Raw genomic sequence first — 17,077 nt, forward strand, 5'->3', positions numbered from 1 at the left:
GCCATCGCCACGATCGAGACCTGGATGGCGTCTCCCAGCCCCGAGGGCTCCATCGCCGGTTCTCGCGGATCTGACCCAGCCCCGCACCTCTGCAGGTGGAGCCGGTCCCGGCTCGCTGCCACCCTGCTCCATCCAGGCCTGGAGCTCAGGTGGGGATTCTCAGCCCCGGGAGTAAGAATGCGAGAGCAGGCTGGTGAGGACACGCTCTCCTGGTGGGGACATCGCTGCCCTGTGCTGCTGAGATCCCCCCTCCTCCCATCGCATCGCCAGCCGTGCTGAGCCGGCCCGCCCGCCCGCGGAATCGCTGCGGAGACAGGGCGCCGAGCTGACCCAGCAGGACCCGGGCACCCGGCCGAGCAGCCTTTGTGTGAGGCGCCAGCGGGCTCTGCCAGCTTGAGCCTGTCTTTTTCCTACTCAAATGCCTCCTAATGCGCCTACACACCAGAGATTAGCCGATAGCCATCTGCACGGGGGCAGGGGCGGGGGGCGGGGGGGACAGTCCTCGGCTGAGCCGCTCAGTGGCCTGAGCTCCCGTGCTGTGACCTGCTGACCGCGCAGCCCGGCCGGCCCCCTCGCGCGCTGACCGTGCAGGGTGACGGCAGACAGAGCCCGGCCTCGCGTTGGGAAGACTTTATTGCTGACGTTTCAGAGCCAGAGGTGGCCCAGCCCCCTCCGGACAGAACCCTTAACTTAGGCCCCGAGGAGCACTGTAGACGCGCGGGCGGCAGAGTCCCCGGGGCGGGGAGCTGGTGCCCCCGGGGCGGTGTGGAGCCTCGGCCCCGCCTTCACGGGACGCTTCCATTCTGAACCAGCTCCAGGTATTCCTGGTGCAGCTTTTCCTGGGCCTCGAAGAGCTTCTTCAGCTTCTTGGCCTGCCCTTTGCTCAGCTCTTTGCCTTCCGTGTCGTGTGTGGGCAGACCCTGAAAGGCGAGAGCACGGGCGGTCACCGCCCACTGACCAGGCCGGTCCGCCTGCCCGGCATCCACTCCCCGCCATGCTCTGGACCCAGCGCACTGCTCCGAGGTGCCTGTGCTAGCCTCTGGGAAGCGACCATCCTGGTGTGCCCCCCTGCCTGAGGGGTGAGGGGCACCGTTCCCCACCAGGGTCGACATGGTTCTGATACGAGCAAATATGTACAAGACCAGTGAGGGAGGCCTGAGGGTCTCAAGGCCAAGCGGCCATGAGTAGCCACGCTGAAGAGCCCCTGGAGCAATGGGCACACCTGTGCCATGGCCCTTCTGGATCGTCTGTGGGGTGAGTCCCTGCAAACCCATCAACCGGCCCAGGCCACGATGCCCGGCACCAGAGCCGCTGGGCCGCGGTGAGGGAGGGGCGGCCCTGGGTACTGGGCGGCACATGCTGGACCTGAAACAGCCCCACATAAGCCCGCCTTCCTGCAGACAGCACCCTGGACAGAGAATCTTCTCAGCCAAGTTTGAAAACCCCTGTCATCCCAATTTAATGGTCTAACAATGTTCTGAAAAGAAAGAAAGGATTTCTTACGTTTTCATCGAACTTGGAATACTTGTCGCTTTCTGACAAGAACATCTCGCTGGGCGGAACCTTCATCTTGGCCAGCCTTGCCGCCTGGAACACAGACATGGGGTCGCTGCTCCGAGCCCGCGTGGGGACCCACGCCCGTGACCCCGTGTCGGCTCCCACCCCAGCCCCCAGGTTCAGGGAGCAATGGCTGGGCAGAGGGAAGTGAAAGGAGGGAGCCAGGTGTTTTCTGCAGAAACAGGGGGACGGCCGTGCACACAGCACAGCAGGATCAAGGCCACAGAAGCCGTCCTGGAGCTCGCGGCCACGTCTGTCCCTGCCCAGGGCTCCCGGCCTCCCTGGGGCACTGTGTGAGGGGCCACCGCTGGGGACGGAGGCAGAGGGGGCGCCCGGCTGGGCCCCAAGGAGGCACAGGGGGGTAGGGCATGGGGTCAAAGTGCGTTTCCGCCAGGAGCCCGCCCCCGAGCAGACGTTACTTCCTGCTCTTGTCTCTTCCTGGCGGCCTCCTCTTTCTTTCTTCTCTTTTCTTCCTCAGCCTGGGGGACAGCAAACGCCCCGTGAGCTGGAGCTGCCCAGGCCCCTCTTGGGTGGGAGAGGGACAGGACAAGCTCCCTGCCGTCCCCCCGCCCATCCCTGTGAGCTGGGCTCTGACCCAGCCCTGCTCTCGATGCGGGGCGGTGACTGGACACCACGCGTGAGGTCACCTGCAGCGCAACCAACGTGAAGAAAGGACCAGACCTGCCCGGCAGCAGGGGGGCTGCAGTCGGGTGCGGGACCAGGGACAGCACAGCGAGGGCCAACCCCGAGGGGCCCGGGCACCTGGGGAGGGCGGGAGGGGGGCTGGCTGGAGGAGACGGGTGGGGGCCAGAGCCCACTTCCCACCAGGCAGGCAGCGTCCGGGCAGGAGGCAGGGAGGGAGGGAGGGCCTGGGGGCTGGGCTGGGTGCCCGTGAGGAGGGGCCTGAGGCTGCCTCGGGAGGTTTGGGCTCGGGCCACCATGTGGACAGCGTGTGCCCCAGATAGGAAGGAGGAATGGGTTTGGGGAATGAAGGTCACGCGTTCCCTCTTGGATGTCTTGGGTTTCGGGTGCTTCCTGGCCAAGCGGAGCCCTCAGGTAGGCGGCTGGACACAGGAGTCTGGGCCAGAGAGAATCGGCGGTCACAGGCACACAGGTGGCAGAGGGACCCTGGGACGGGGTGAGGTCACCTGGGTGGCGGGACGCCAGAGAGGCGGGAAATGCAGGCAGTGCAGTGGGGGAAGTAAAGGGAGGGTCCCAGAGAGCAGGGGTCAAGGGCGGGGCCGCCCCAGGATGCGCCTTGTCACCGGAGAACCTGAGCAGAGCAGGAGGGGCTGAGGGTGGACGGAGGAAGAGGGACCCGGCACGGAGCTTGGGAGGTGGGGAGACGGGTGCTGAGGGCTTTTGCTTTTCCACTTAGAGACCGGAGGTGCTTATCCCGCTGGGGGAGCAGAAGACAGCCTACAAGGCCGTGGTCCCAGGCGCCTCCACACACGGGGGTTGGGGTGGGATTCCCTCGGCTGGAAACTCGAGCTACCAGAGGGAAAGTGTATGGCAAATCCCTCCCGCCAAGGCCTTACGGCCAGTGAAGACATGGGCAGGGGTGCCTGATGCAAGTTCACTGCCCTGTCTTTACGCCCCGGGCCGCCTGGGGGGAGAGCGGGAGTGAGCCCCACGTCACCTCCGGGGAAGGGCCGGGGCGGCCCACACGCTGCGGTGTCCAAGGATGGGGAGAACCCGACCCAGGGGACGTGACGCCAGCGGGGGTGACCGAACGGGATGGAAAGGCGGGGGAGCGGCCAAGAAGGGCCTGGACTGGGGTCAAAGCCCAGCTCCCGTAACCTCGCACCAGCCTGACTCCAGCCAGACCTTCCCCGGCACCCGGGCTCCTTAATTCTCATGCTCGGCCCCTCCTGGCCTCCACACCAGCGTCCCCGACGCCCAGCGCAGCCCCGGGCCAGCCTCACCGCTCTGCTCCCTGACCACCCACCCACCCGTCAGTTCTCCTTGTGGACACCTGTCGAGGCCCCTTCCCACCCAGCCTCCCAAACTCCTCTCCCTGGGGTTTCTTCTTAAGGCCTCTCGGGCCCTGCACCCAGCGAGCTGTGCCCAGCAGATCTGACAGGCACTGCGTCTGTTCCTGCCTCTCTCTTTCTATGGCACATTGAGGTCCCCGAGAGCAGGGACTGTCCCACTTCACGGAGTCCCTGGCTCAGCTCTGCTCACGGAGGTGTAGTAACATCTGAGGCGTGAGAAGGACGGTGCTGGGGGCGGGAGTGGGTGGAGGTGTGACTGTGACACATTCAACCCCAGGGACGGGGAGAGACCACTTCGGGTGAGAGCGAGGTATGGCCACACCTGTCAGCTTCGCGGTTTCCCAGAGGTGACAAGTCTTCCCTTGTACCCCGGGTCCTTCATCAGAAGCTGGATCTCGTTGTTGTTGTTACAAAATCGCCCAGTAGTTACCTATCTCGTCCTTCCTCCTGACGTTTATAAACGTTGGCACTTTTTACTAAGAGTATAAATGCCAACTTCTAAAGGTGAAATATATAAACTCCAGTGATATTTACATTTTCAATGAACACCCAGCTCAGGGAGTTCCCTGGTGGCGCAGTGGTTGAGAGTCCGCCTGCCAGTGCAGGGGACACGGGTTCGACCCCTGGTCCGGGAAGATCCCACATGCCGCGGAGCAACCAAGCCCGTGCGCCACAACTACTGAGCCTGCGCTCTAGAGCCCAGGAGCCACAACTACTGAAGCCCGTGCGCCTAGAGCCCGTGCTCCGCAACAAGAGAAGCCACTGCAATGAGAAGCCCGCACACCGCAACAAAGAGCAGCCCCCGCTTGCTGCAACTAGAGAAAAGCCCGCGCGCAGCAATGAAGACCAAACACAGCCAATAAAAAAAAATAATAATAATAAGAAGAAGAACAACTTAAAACAAAAAACAAAACACCCAGCTCAGGTCACTGTGGTTTTACTCACCCTTTTCTTCTCTTCTCTCTCTCTCAGTAAGGTATCTCTGTCCACCAACTTGACCACAGTGGGCAGTCCTGAAAGGCCAACAGCCGTGAGACGAGGCCAAGCCCAGTACGGCCCACACCACTCCCGCCCACAGGGCACCCGAGAGAAGCCGGGGCCTCCTTCCTGCTCGCACAGGTCAAATGTTAATTGTGCTGTGGGGAGGCCTTGCTGCTCGAGACCAAGCACCCAGGAGTCATAAAATAAGACATTCATCTGAGTGTTTAAAATCCAATAATTTTCCATGCAGCCCAAACTCCCACCACGTCGAAACACAAGCTGTGAAACTTGCTGACAATCCACATGACACAGGCTGCCTCCCAAGTGACAGGCCACGAGAAAAGGCGGCCAGTGGCCCCGCAAAAACAGGGCCGCCGGGCAGTCAGGCCGCAGGAGAGGAGGTGCTGGCAGTGATGCCCAAGAAGGTACAACTACAGGTCCCCCAGGACCACGCATCACGGGGGGTTCACCACGTAAAAGGCGAAGCGTCCTCGGACCCGTCCCGGAGTTCTTCCTCTCAAAAGCAATCTCCACCCTGTGTCCCTCCCCTGACCCGGTGTCACGCCCAGAGGACCCACCTTCATGGTCTTCAAACCGCACCCCCAGCTCAGGCAGGATGTCGTCCCGCAAGGCATCGCTGAGCTGCAGGACCTCGGGGACTGTGGACAGAGGAAGCAGTTCGGTCCACTGGGCCCGGAAACGCCCGGGCCCCACGGAAGAGCCACCCCCCCGTGCCTCTGGAGGGGCCAGGCTATTCCACTGGCCACAGACGCAGGAGAAGCCGAGACACAGACGTCGCGGCCACTGGTGAGCCCAGAGCAGCCCCTGGACCCGTGGTCTGTGCACCGGCTCAGGGCGCTGCTTAGAGGCGGGCACTGACCGCAGAGGCGCGCGGACCGGGGAGAGCCCTGCGGGTGGCAGGCCCAGGGGCGCTAGGGTTCTGCTGCACAGGACTGAGCTCCCCGGTCACTCGGGAAGGCGCTTGGGAGCGCCAAGCCCCCGCGGCCCTGGCAAGGCGATCCTGAGAGAGGCGGCCGCATCCCGCCGTCCAGGGCCCCAGCCCAGCAAGGGATCAGAAGGGGCCAAAGGCCTGGGGGTGGGACCCACGCCCCACCTCAGCGACACTCTGCCTTGGGCACCGGCGCTCCTGGCCAGCCTCGCCCCAGCCGAGGGAAGTGGCCACCCAGAGCTGGGCTTGAACGGGCAGCGGCCCGGGGAGCCTGGCCGGCCCACTGGCTTTGAAGCGCCTCTTCCAGGAGAGACGGCACACACGAAGCAGCCAGAGTGGGCAGAGCTGAGCAGACGGCTGGCGTGGCCTCTGGGCCTGACGGGACGGGCCCTTCAAGTCTGGACAGTGTTAACCTCTGCACCACCTGGTTAGGGCCGGTGAAGGCCCAGGAGCTCGGGGGAGCCTGGGAGAGTCCTGTAACGGCCATCACGGACGGCGCCCAGGGTGTCTGATGCCCAGCCAGACCAGGGAGAGGCCAGCCCGTTTGTACTTGGGCTTGAAGAGCCCATATGGGCTCAACCCCAACTAAACATGATTGTGCAGACGTCAGGAGAGGCTCACCCGGACATTCCAGCTCTGAGACCCTGACCTCAGGGTGAAGCAGATTCAGCTTTGGGCTAGGAACTGGGCCAGTGGGAACTCCTGCTGGTGCCAGCAAAGCAGACCCCTCCCGCCCTGCGCTGTCCCTCCCCGCAGCACTGACCACGGCCCATGTGGTCACTCACTCACCTGTCCTGTCTCCACTGTGTCCCCAGAACCCAGGGTGCTCCCGCAGCACTGTTCCGGTGCCCCACAAGTCCACTCACGGGTGAATGAATGAATGGACGATGCCCCACACATCTCAGGGGATGCCCGAGCCCCAGCCACACGTGCAGCGTGACGCACAGTCTCCCGCTTCCCAACGCCAGTCAAGGAAAAGCCCCGTTCCAGCCCCGCAACAGGGCTGGTGGGACGAGGCCCTTTGTATCTGGTCCCTCCCCTCATTCTGCCCCTCGGGGCCCCTTGCTCAGACGGGTCCCCCCCGAGCCCTGAGGAGACCCCAGGGCACTTGCCCAGGCAAGTGCCCAACGGATGCTTGCTCACCGTAACGGGAAGGGAAGCAGGCTGGCCCTGCCATCATTGCCACCAACTCCCCTCCACACCCTCAGGCCCAACCCCGCCTCCCCGCCATACCCCCAGGGGAGAGACACCCCTCCCTGGGGCCCCTCAGGCGCCATCCTCTAGATGGCCTCCACAAGGCTGAGAGAGCGACCCTCACCTCCATCTGAGGCCTGCTCTGGTCCACGGAGCTCAAACTTGCCCCCGGGATTTCCTTCCAAACCTTTTTCGCACTTTAGGAGCCGGCTTTCTCTTCCACCCTCTCCCGACTTACATTTCTGAAGAGGGTCTAGTACCCACAATAAAGAAAGAGCTCCTACAGCTCAATAAGACAAATGACCCAAATAAAAATGAGCAAAGGGGGACTTCCCTGATGGTGCAGTGGTTAGGAATCCGCCTGCCAATGCAGGGGACAGGAGTTCGAGCCCTGGTCCGGGAAGATCCCACATGACGCAGAGCAACTAAGTCCGTGCACCACAGCTACTGAAGCCCACACACCTAGAGCCCGAGCCCGTGCTCCGCAGCAAGAGAAGCCACCGCAATGAGAAGCCCGCACACTGCAACGAAGAGCAGCCCCCGCTCAGTGCAACTAGAGAAAGCCTGCGCGCAGCAACAAATACCCAAAAAACGCAGCCAAAAATAAATAAATAAAAATAAATAATTTATTTTAAAAAATTATTAAAAAAAACAAACAAAAAAAACCGAGCAAAGGGCCTGAATAGACAACTCTCCAAAGGAGAGGTTCAGACGGCCAAGCAGCTCGTCGTCACTACTCATCAGGGAAAATGCAAATCAAAGCCGCAATGAGATTCCCCTTCACACCCACCAGACGGCTATTAACAAAAATAAACAGAAAATAAAAGGGGCTGACAAGAATGTGGCGAAATCGGAACCCTCGTGTGCACCGCTGGTGGGAACACATAATGGTTCAGCTACCATGCAAAACACTTTGGTGGGTCTTGAAAAAGTTAAACGCAGAATTACCGTATGATCCCACAATTCCTCTCCTAAGTGTGTACCCAAAACAACTACAACAGGGACCCAATCCGATGCTTACACATGCATATTCACAGCAGCCCTGTTCACCAAAGGTGCAAACAGTCCAAACACCCATCAACGGCTGAATGGATAAACGGAAGCGGTATACGTATCTGGTGATTATTCTGCCCTAAAAAAAAATGAAGCATCGCCACAGGCTACAGTGTGGACAACCCCGAAAACATTCTGCTGAGAAGCCAGAGACAAGAGGTCACACACTGTGGGGCTCCATTTATGTGAAATGCCCAGAACAGGTCAATCCAGAGACAGAACACAGGTTGGTGGCTGCCAGGGGCTGGGGCAGGCGGCGTGACCCTGGAGGGTGGAAACATGCTGGGACCCGAAGGAGACGGTGGCCGCACAACGCTGGGAAGGCGCTCAGCGCCACTGAATGGTTCACTTTAAAACGGCCAGGCTTACGTTACGCGAGTTCCACTTCAGTAAGTTATTTTTGTTTAAAGGGAAAACCCCAGTTGGATATTTTCGAGGAATTCAATAAACCAACTCTTAAACATATGGAACAAAGGTCTCAGAACAGCTAATGCAACCTTAAAAGAAGAGCACAGACGGGGAGCTTGCCTCCAGGGTCGGGTGGGGGGAGAAGCCCGTACATGGAGACAGAAGATGCTGTCCCCCACCCCGCCCACCTGCCATACCAGCAGGAGTGAAGCCAAGGCTTTTGGGGTCTTCCCAATGCTGTGCAGATCCGGGTCTGAAGTTGCGGCTACTGAATCTGGGGCTGGGATGGAACCTCATGCAAGGCCCAGACAGGAGCGGAGGCTGCCCTGTGGAGAAGAGGCACTGGGACAGCAGTGGGGATGGGCGGATCTGTGTGGACCGGCTCCCAGTGGTGGGTGCACAGAGATGGGGCGGCCGGTGGCTGGCAGGGCCCCTTCTGGAAGGAAGCAGCTGCACCACCACGACGGAGCCCAGCAAAGGAAAACAGGTTTCCCTGGACGTGGGCCAAGGTAGTGACCTTCCCAGGGCACCTGGCAAAGCGTGCTAGCCCCGGGGACCTCACAGCCCCGCAGATGCCAAGGGGCTCTGACTCCAGGCTCTAGAGGGGAAGGAGCGTGTCTCTGTGTGGCCATCTGCTGGACGCCCCTGCCAGCACCTCCCCGTACCCTGCAACTGCGGTCCGCACCCTTCCCCGTGTGTACTGTCCACAGAGCCACAAGGCTCAGGGCGGGGCAGCCTGCATCCATCAGGGCTGGTTACTGTGGGGCGGGGCTGTGACACGGGAGTGGAAAACAGATGGGCAGTGAGCAGGGAGACCTTGTCGGGCGCAGGCTTGGAGATGATACAAAAGGAGACGGGATCCATCCACAGATGAACAGATGAGCAAAATATGGTCCATCCACACAATGGAATGTTACTCAGCCTTAAAAAGCAAGGGAGAGGCTTCCCTGGAAGGGCACAGTGGTTAAGAATCCGCCTGCCAATGCAGGGGACACAGGTTCGAGCCCTGGTCCGGGAAGACCCCACATGCCGCAGAGCAACTAAGCCCGCGTGCCACAACTACTGAGCCTGCACTCTAGAGCCCGTGAGCCACACCTCCCGAGCCCGCGTGCAACAACTACCGAAGCCCGTGTGCCTAGAGCCCGTGCTCTGCAACAAGAGAAGCCACCGCAACGAGAACCCTGCACACCGCAACGAAGAGTAGCCCGCGCTCGCCTCAACTAGAGAAAAGTCCGCGTGCAGCAACCAAGACCCGGGGCAGCCAAAAATAAATAAATAAATTTAAAAAAAAAAGGAAGGGAATCCTGACCCAAGCTACAACGTGGATGAACCTGAGGACGTTACGCTCAGTGAGATAAGCGAGACGCAGAAGGACAAATGCTGTCTGATTCCACTCACATGAGGTCCCTGGAGGAGTCACACCCACAGAGACAGAAAGTAGATGGTGGGGATGAGGGGTTGGGGGAGGGGAGGGGAGTGAGTGTTTAACGGGGAGTTCTAGAGATGGATGGGGGTGATGGTTCAAAACAATGTGAATTACTGAAGGCCACTGAACTTTACACTTAGAAATGGTTGAGGTGGTAACTCCTACACTGTGTATATTTAACCACAATAAAAAAACGACGACAGCTAATGGCTACCATCTCTCCAGTGGCAGAGAGGCTCCTGACGCCCTGCCGGTCTCCCATTCTGACCATGTGCCCGTCCCGGCCCTTCTAACTTCTTCCCAATTTCCCAAGCCTCTCCTGGTCACACACCCACACTCCACATCCCTGCTGGCCAGGCCTGAGCTCTCTGGCCAAATGGACTGTGGGCACTAAAGGAGAAACTGCTTCTTTCTTCTCTGTCGGTAGAGCCCCCCTGCTCTGCTGGCCCTGGGACAGGCCCCGGCCAGCTCCCGCCCCACCCCGGGGCCTGCCCACTCCCCACTGACGCATAGCTCCCCTGGAGGCTCCCTGACCGCCTATCTGGCCTCTGCTGGCTCCACCCTTGGGAGGCCCCACCCGGATGAGCTCCAGGTATGACTTCTCATCACACAGGGTACTGGGGGGGGCACAGCACACCAGGCGACGACAGTGGGGGTCTGCCCCGACCCCCATGTGACCCCAGGCAAGGCCTCTACCTTCCAGGGGCTTCGCTGCCCACCTCTGTCGAATCACGAACATTAAAGAAGCAACATGAGGACAGCAGCTGGACCAGGCCCGGAACCTTGCAAGGTCAGTTTTAGCCGTGGTGGTCATTTGTGAGTCCAGACCACCACAGTAAGAAGCAGACTGCCTGCCTGAGGCCACTCACCGCCCGCTTAACAACTGCTCAAAACTGGCCCCAAAGACAACACGTTTGATCCCAGCTCATCCCAAGTCCCCAGGGCCGCTGGCGAGGCCCCGAGCAGAACCTAGAACTGTCCCCAGCAGAGGCTGTGCAGTCACCACAGAGCCTCTGCAGGGCAGGGACAAGGACACCTCCAGTCCTCACCCTGCGGACGCCCCAGAGAGCAGAACCGAGTCACCACAAACAAAAGAGGTGAGGAAACGCTGGCCCCTCACAGTGTCCCCAGGCTCTGCTCGGCTGCCCTGACCGTAGGGGCACTTGGCGTCTAGACGTGTGTGTGGCTACCAGGACTTGACTGGGGCGGGGGGTGTCCCTGGATCTAGTGATCAGAGGCCAGGGATGCTGCTCATCACCTACAACACCCAGGACAACGTGCAGCAGAGGACCGGCCAGGCGTGCCCAGGCCACGGAGCGCGTGACGGCCTCACCTCTGTGCTCACGGGCGACCCTTCGCACTCCTTCCCGGAACTCCGACAACACCTGCAGATACGGCATGACTGTGGGCTCGAGCTGCGGAAAGAACATTTTGGGTCACCGAGAGACCAGCCACCCTCGTGTTTATGAAGGACAGAGCCCAGTACACGCGCCGCAGGGCAGGGCTGCCAAGGGACGTGTGGCTGGCGGACGCCCCGTTGTGACCTGCATCCAGGGTGCGCGTGCCCATCCCCGACGGTCGGCTCACGGACACGGGGGCGTCCCGCGCGGTGGCGCGGACAGCACAGTAAGAGGGTCCCCTTCCCCCCAGCGAACTGAGTCCTGTGGGCGGCCCCGCCCAGTGGCTCACAGGAGCTCCTTTGTCTCAGGCAGACACGGCTGTTAAAAGCCTGTCCCTAAGGTGACGCTGGGCGTTCCCAGGAGGGATGGTTTTCTGAGGCTGAGGCCGTTCCTCCTGTGCTGGGGCCTCCCTTCCACTGGGGCCGGCACCACAGAGCCCGGCTGTGCTTGGTCCGACCTGAGGCCACACACACGCCTGTGTACCATCAACTGTCTGCTGTCCACACGCACCCTCACGTCTGCGCAACACTGAACCACCCGCGGTGACTCAGAGGTGGCCATGGGACGCAAAGCCCACTGGAAAAGGAAAACCCAAGAGGGCGAATCCAAACCAGAGAAATAACAATTTTATGGAAAACCTTTTTTGTTACATCTACCATATTTTTCCACTAGACTCCGTGCCTCCGTGCAGCTCAGTGACCAAAATCCCAACGATTAAATGCAAAGGCTGGTGAGACCGTCAAGCCCTCAGCACGGCCTAAGCCGCTTCAGGCCCAATCTTGCGCGTGGGCTGAGGACACGCCTACCCGCCCACACACGCACACGGCCGCAGGGGAGCCTCGCTGCGGGGAGCTGGCCAGCGTGCCTGAGGTCGGCCTGGAGGAGGGTCTCAGGCCGGCACCCCCAGCGGCCCAGCCGACTACACTACCCCAGCACACGCTGTAGACCGCTCAGTACTAGGTGGTTCAAGACCCGCTCCTAAAACCATGCAGGTCTGGAAGTAAAGCCGTGAACTCTGAAAGGCGTGACTTCGGGCCTGTCCTTCGGCCCAGCCGGCACCCACCACGCTTCTCGGGGCCGCTTATTCCAGGCAGCTGTTTTCAAAGGGTGGGTGGAGGAGGCTTGGGGGCCAGAAACACCAGGCATCCGATGCTGGACGCATTTTTTTTATTTTTTATTTTTGTGGTACGCGGGCCTCTCACCGCCGCAGAGGCTCAGCGGCCATGGCTCACGGGCCCAGCCGCTCCACGGCACGTGGGATCCTCCTGGACCGGGGCACGAACCCACGCCCCCTGCATCGGCAGGCAGACTCTCAACCACTGCGCCACCAGGGAAGCCCTGGACACATTTTTTTAAAGCTCAAAGGCAGACTTCCTTCCAAGGTGTTTCTAGCGTGTGTTTCTCCTTAAAAAAAATACACGTCTAGGATTGCTTGCACGAGAAAACAAAGCAACCGCGTGGGTTTCCTTCCTAAAAAGCACCAAGTACCATAGCAACAGCCACTTCCAAGGCTGGCAAGGGGCCCGGGGACAGGGCCTGGCATTCTGTTTCCTGGGGTGCAAGTCAGCTCCTGGGGAAACACCCCTAATCTCCGTCCGCAGGAGAGAGTGCCTCACGCCGTCCCTCACTGGGTAACAGGACTTTTAAAAGGTTTTGCCTTTTTACTTTGGACTTGACCCGTTACGTGTAGCATTACGTGTGCCTTCTAACCAAATACTTAAAGAGCGTTCCCGACCAGGGGAGGAGGGCCAGCGCGTCTCAGATGAACCTGAGTGTGTGCCTGTCCTACGTGATGTTCCTCCCGCAGCAGAAACCATGTGTCTGCCCGGATGCCAAGTTCGAAGGAGACACCAACAACCACTGGCGAGTTTTCTCACTTGCACGGACCCACTGGACAGACGGTTCCACATGTTGTCTGCCTACAGGTGCACGCATGCCGGGAAACGCGGGCGCGGGACTCCTGACGCCCTATGGCCGTAGTGATGCCCATGGCCGTGATGATGCCCCGTGGCTATGGCTCAGATGCTTGGGGGCTGAGGACTGGCCCGTGCAGCCTGGTCTCCTGGGACTGAGCTCACAAAGACAACACAGCTGGTGGTGAGGACGGGGGCGGACTGTGCCCAACTCCCCAGCCAGGCCGAGACTCGGCCACGTGGGGCTCAGGCTGGAGGGCCCAGGGCAGGCTGGGACCTACTGCTGGTCTCAGACGCCCCAGGAGGGAACACCAAATTGGCGGGGCGGCCAGCAGGGAGCTTCTCTGGGCCCAGGTGTGCTTTACTCACATTGAGGCTGGTTCCAGGTCCTCCGACGGGGAAACCCAGGGAGCTTTCCTCTTCTATGGCCCCGAAGATCTAGAGAAGAAAGAGGCATGCAGGACAGGAGGTCCTGAGAGGTGGCAGGTGGGGACCGGTCCTCGAAACACGCCGCTGCGCCCGGGAGGGGCGGGCCGAAGTGCCGACGGCCTTGCCGGGTGGGGAGAGACGGAAACCTAGGCCTGGGTGCCCCCGCACCTGACCCAGGACGAGGTCTGGCTCCCGCTGCCCTTCCGGCCCCTTCCCAGCATGAGCCACTGGACCACGGAGCCCCCTGCAGAGGACCCGGGACTTGTTAGCACGAGGTGGGCGTGGTGAACAGCATGTTAGGGCCACTTGTGGGAGAAAGCCCTTGTGCTTTTCAAACCTCCAGACAGGAGGGGATAAGCAGAGGCAAAGAGGAGAAATTGCTCGGAGCGAGGACAGGGGCAGGGGGCTTGCTGTCTCGGGCACAGGCGTGGCAGGACCCGAGAACAGAGCGGCGTGGCTCCCGTGACCCGTGGGCCCGCACTGGCACCGTCGCAGGGGGCTCACCTTCAGCATGTGCGTGAGGTACCGGGCGACGCTCTCCAGCAGGGCGCGGTTGGGCCTCCTCCTCGCGGCCTTCCGTGCTGCCATGTAGTGGTTGCACTGGCCGACCAGAGCCCGCATCTCCTCCAGGACGGTGCGCGTGTCGACGTTATCACAGAGCGCCTCATGAACCGCGGCCTTCTTGTCGTAAAAGCTGAACGGGAAGCGGAAAAGGAAGGCGGGGGGCGTCAGACAGACGACCTTCCCGGGGCGGCCCGTTCTGAGCGTGGCTCTGCACGAGTGGGAGGGACGGCGCCACCAGCCTCCCCACTGGCGGGCGTGCTGCGGGGACCGCCCGTGGGCCCCAGAGAGAAGGCGCCGCCTCACCTCTTGTTCAGCTCTGTTTCCTTGTCTTCCCACTTCTCAAACTGACCGGCTACCTCAACGGGGGCTCGGAGGAGGTCTTTCACGTTTAAGAAAAACTCCTAAAATATGAAAATTCCTTCTAAGAGCATTCAGACCTTTCCATCCCAGAGAAACCTGGGAAGGAGCCGTCCTGCTGACGTGCCTCCACTGACGGTGCGATCGGAACGTCACACAGGTGGAGGAAGTGAAGGGAAGGGTTTTCCTTTGAGACAAGTGGGTCCGGTTTCAGCCTTGGGGGCCCCTGAGGTGCAGCCAGCGGGTGGGGCTGAATGAGAGGCGCCACACGTGACATGAGGTGTCTTGGGAAGGTGGCGCGGAGCTGGCCTCCCCCCCAGAGCTTAGTGGCCTTGGCCGCGTCCCGTTCCCTCTGGGGGCCGTGGGGAGCAGGCACCGCCTCCCCCTGTGCTGGCCCAGAGCTGCCTCGGGGAGGCGGGACCCACGTTCAGGAGCTTCTCAAACTGCAGCGCCGACTCCATGCTGTTGGCCGAGTAGTCCAGCGCGTCCTTCCACGAGTGCATGAGGAAGGCCAGGCGCAGCTGCCGGGCTGCGGAGAGAGGCGCGGGGCTCCTTACCTCCCGAGCAGCTCCAACCCCGTGCCTCCGACAACAGAAGCGTCCAGGCCTCTTTACCTGAGTGCTTCTTCAGTGCGTCTTTAATGGTGATGAAGTTCTTGAGCGACTTGGACATCTTGCAGCCGGCGATGGTCAGGTGGCCCGTGTGCAGGAAGTACCTGACCCAGCAGTCGTTTTCAAAGTAGGCCTGAGTGGACAGGGCGGGCGCGGGGGTCAGGGGCGCCGCTGCGGGCCGGACAGAGGGTGCCGGCCGCTTTCAGGGCGCCTGACGTGCAGAAGGAGTGCCGCCCGGCGTGAATCCGGGTCTGCGCTGCCAAGGGCCAGGCTGCTCACACGCGAGCTGGACTAAGTAATGCGGTTCAGAGCCCCTGACGTGGAGGCCAGGCTCTGCTGGGGAGCACCTCGCCGCCCCCCGTGTGTGCCCAGGACGGCGACCTCGGCCCCTACCTCCGACTGCGCCAGCTCGTTGTCATGGTGGGGGAAGCGGAGGTCGAAGCCCCCTCCGTGAAGGTCCATTGAGGCTCCGAGGAGGGTGCCTGCCATGGCCGAGCACTCGATGTGCCACCCTGGACGCCCCTAGGGACCCAAACGTGGTGAGCACCGTGACCGCCCCGTGACGGGCCGGGACTCGCTCCCCTGTCCACGACCCTCAGAACCCCTGAGCTCTATGGGAACGAGGGTCAAGTCCCGCACACGAAAAGACGAATAGGGCCCCAGGCTATAAAGGTCACAACAAGCTTCGCGAAGGCCAAGGAATCCCCCGCTCCCGACACCTCTTCCCGCAGCTCTGGGCCACCAGGACTGTTGTCACAGGGGATGTCGGAGGGCGGATCCGTCCCCTAGTACCCCGGGTCAGAGACTGTTGGGACAGAGGGGCCTCCAAGGCGGTCCAGTGCCACCACCCCAGCCATGCAGTGGAAGACGCAAGTCCCAGGAAGGCAGGGAGGTGACGGCCCCAGGCCCGGGCGCCCCATCCCGGGTGCTCACCTTTCCCCAGGGGCACGGCCAGGATGGCTCCCCGGGCTTGGAGGCCTTCCAGAGGGCGAAGTCGCTGGGGGACCGCTTCTCACTGAGGCGCTCAGCCGAGACGCTCAGGTCGCCTGCGGACACAGGGGAGGCGGGTACTCGGTGGATGGAATTGTCTCGGTCCAGGGACGATTCAGGTACTTGTTTGTTAACTTGGTCAAGCACTCCTTCAAGTTGACTGTGACCAGATTTTGGAGTTGCCCAGGGTTTAGATACGAAGCCCTAACCGCAAGCTCAGAAGCCACGGCCTCACAAGCCGGCGTCCGAGGGCGACGACCCCTGGACCTGGACCCGCACCCCCTGCCTCCACTGCCGCCCCACCTCGGCCCCTCGTCTAGGACAATGACAGTGCCTGGCCCAGAGTGTGTGGCGCTGTTCTCATGGGCCTGCCTCGGGGACCCGGGCTCGTGTAGGCGGGATCTTGTACTAAGACCCAGCGGGCCTCTTGGCTGTGGTTCTGGGGGGCGTAAGGGCAACCAGGCTGCTGTGTGTGGCGCCCCCAGCCTGAAGGTGGCAAATCAGGACAGGGCAGCTGCGGGAAGGAGGCTATGGACCAGTCTAACCCCAAGAGCGAACGGGAACACTGCTCCCTGGGCCAAGTTCCGTTTCCTTGGAAGACCCTCCCCCTCTCCCTCCCCACACTCGCTGAACGCAGATGAAGCCAGCCAGAAAGGGAATCCACAGCCCCACGGGAGACGTCCCCAGACCACGTGCTGGGGCCACGGACACATCGGCCTCCTGAAAATGAACACCCACCAGTCAGCCCAGCCTGCAGGCGGGGCATCCCCGAGTGGGGAGGCAGTGGGGGCTGCCTGCTGGGTGATGGGGCCTCTGCCCGGGACTCAGGCCCTAGAGGGCCTCACCAGGACACCTGCTGGAAAACTCCAGAACAGGAATGAATCTCATTCTCCTGTCCAGGCTGCAAACGCAGGATGACTGGAAAAAGGCCACTTTGGGAGGGACACAGTGCAGATGGAGGCACCGCTGAACACAAAGACTGGGATGGTGAAACAGGCACTAAGCGCAGAATACTTGGAAAACACGACCAAGAACCAGGAAAAGGTGCCACAGTTGGAAACGCAGGGGTAACTGCTATTAACATGTTGTTGGAAACGTAGGGGTAACTGCTATTAACATGTTGTTGGAAACGTAGGGGTAACTGCTATTAACATGTTGTTGGAAACGCAGGGGTAACCGCTATTAACATGTTGTTGGAAACGCAGGGGTAACCGCTATTAACATGTTGTTGGAAACGCAGGGGTAACCGCT

General features: G+C 61.2%; 1 protein-coding gene across 7 annotated transcripts in view; it reads right to left on the bottom strand.

Moving 5' to 3' along the window:
- Window positions 1–614: 614 nt before the first annotated feature.
- The window catches only part of CARS1 (cysteinyl-tRNA synthetase 1), a 47,959-nt gene continuing 31,496 nt past the window's right edge, over window positions 615–17,077 (bottom strand). For 2 of the 7 annotated variants that reach the window (XM_024748600.1, XM_024748604.1), the window contains 14 exons: window positions 15,770–15,882; window positions 15,230–15,358; window positions 14,840–14,969; window positions 14,651–14,754; window positions 14,172–14,269; window positions 13,809–13,998; window positions 13,245–13,313; window positions 10,896–10,977; window positions 5,111–5,191; window positions 4,497–4,564; window positions 2,239–2,685; window positions 1,977–2,036; window positions 1,504–1,587; window positions 615–920 (listed from right to left, as the gene is read on the bottom strand). In XM_024748600.1, the coding sequence (XP_024604368.1) occupies window positions 786–920; window positions 1,504–1,587; window positions 1,977–2,036; window positions 2,239–2,685; window positions 4,497–4,564; window positions 5,111–5,191; window positions 10,896–10,977; window positions 13,245–13,313; window positions 13,809–13,998; window positions 14,172–14,269; window positions 14,651–14,754; window positions 14,840–14,969; window positions 15,230–15,358; window positions 15,770–15,882 (1,790 nt within the window). In that variant the 3' untranslated portion in view covers window positions 615–785. The other 5 variants (XM_024748601.1, XM_024748605.1, XM_024748603.1 and 2 more) reach the window with 5 other exon arrangements.

This window comes from Neophocaena asiaeorientalis, unplaced genomic scaffold, assembly GCF_003031525.2.
Source record: "Neophocaena asiaeorientalis asiaeorientalis breed wild unplaced genomic scaffold, Neophocaena_asiaeorientalis_V1.1 scaffold43, whole genome shotgun sequence".
Classification (NCBI taxonomy): Eukaryota; Metazoa; Chordata; class Mammalia; order Artiodactyla; family Phocoenidae; genus Neophocaena; species Neophocaena asiaeorientalis.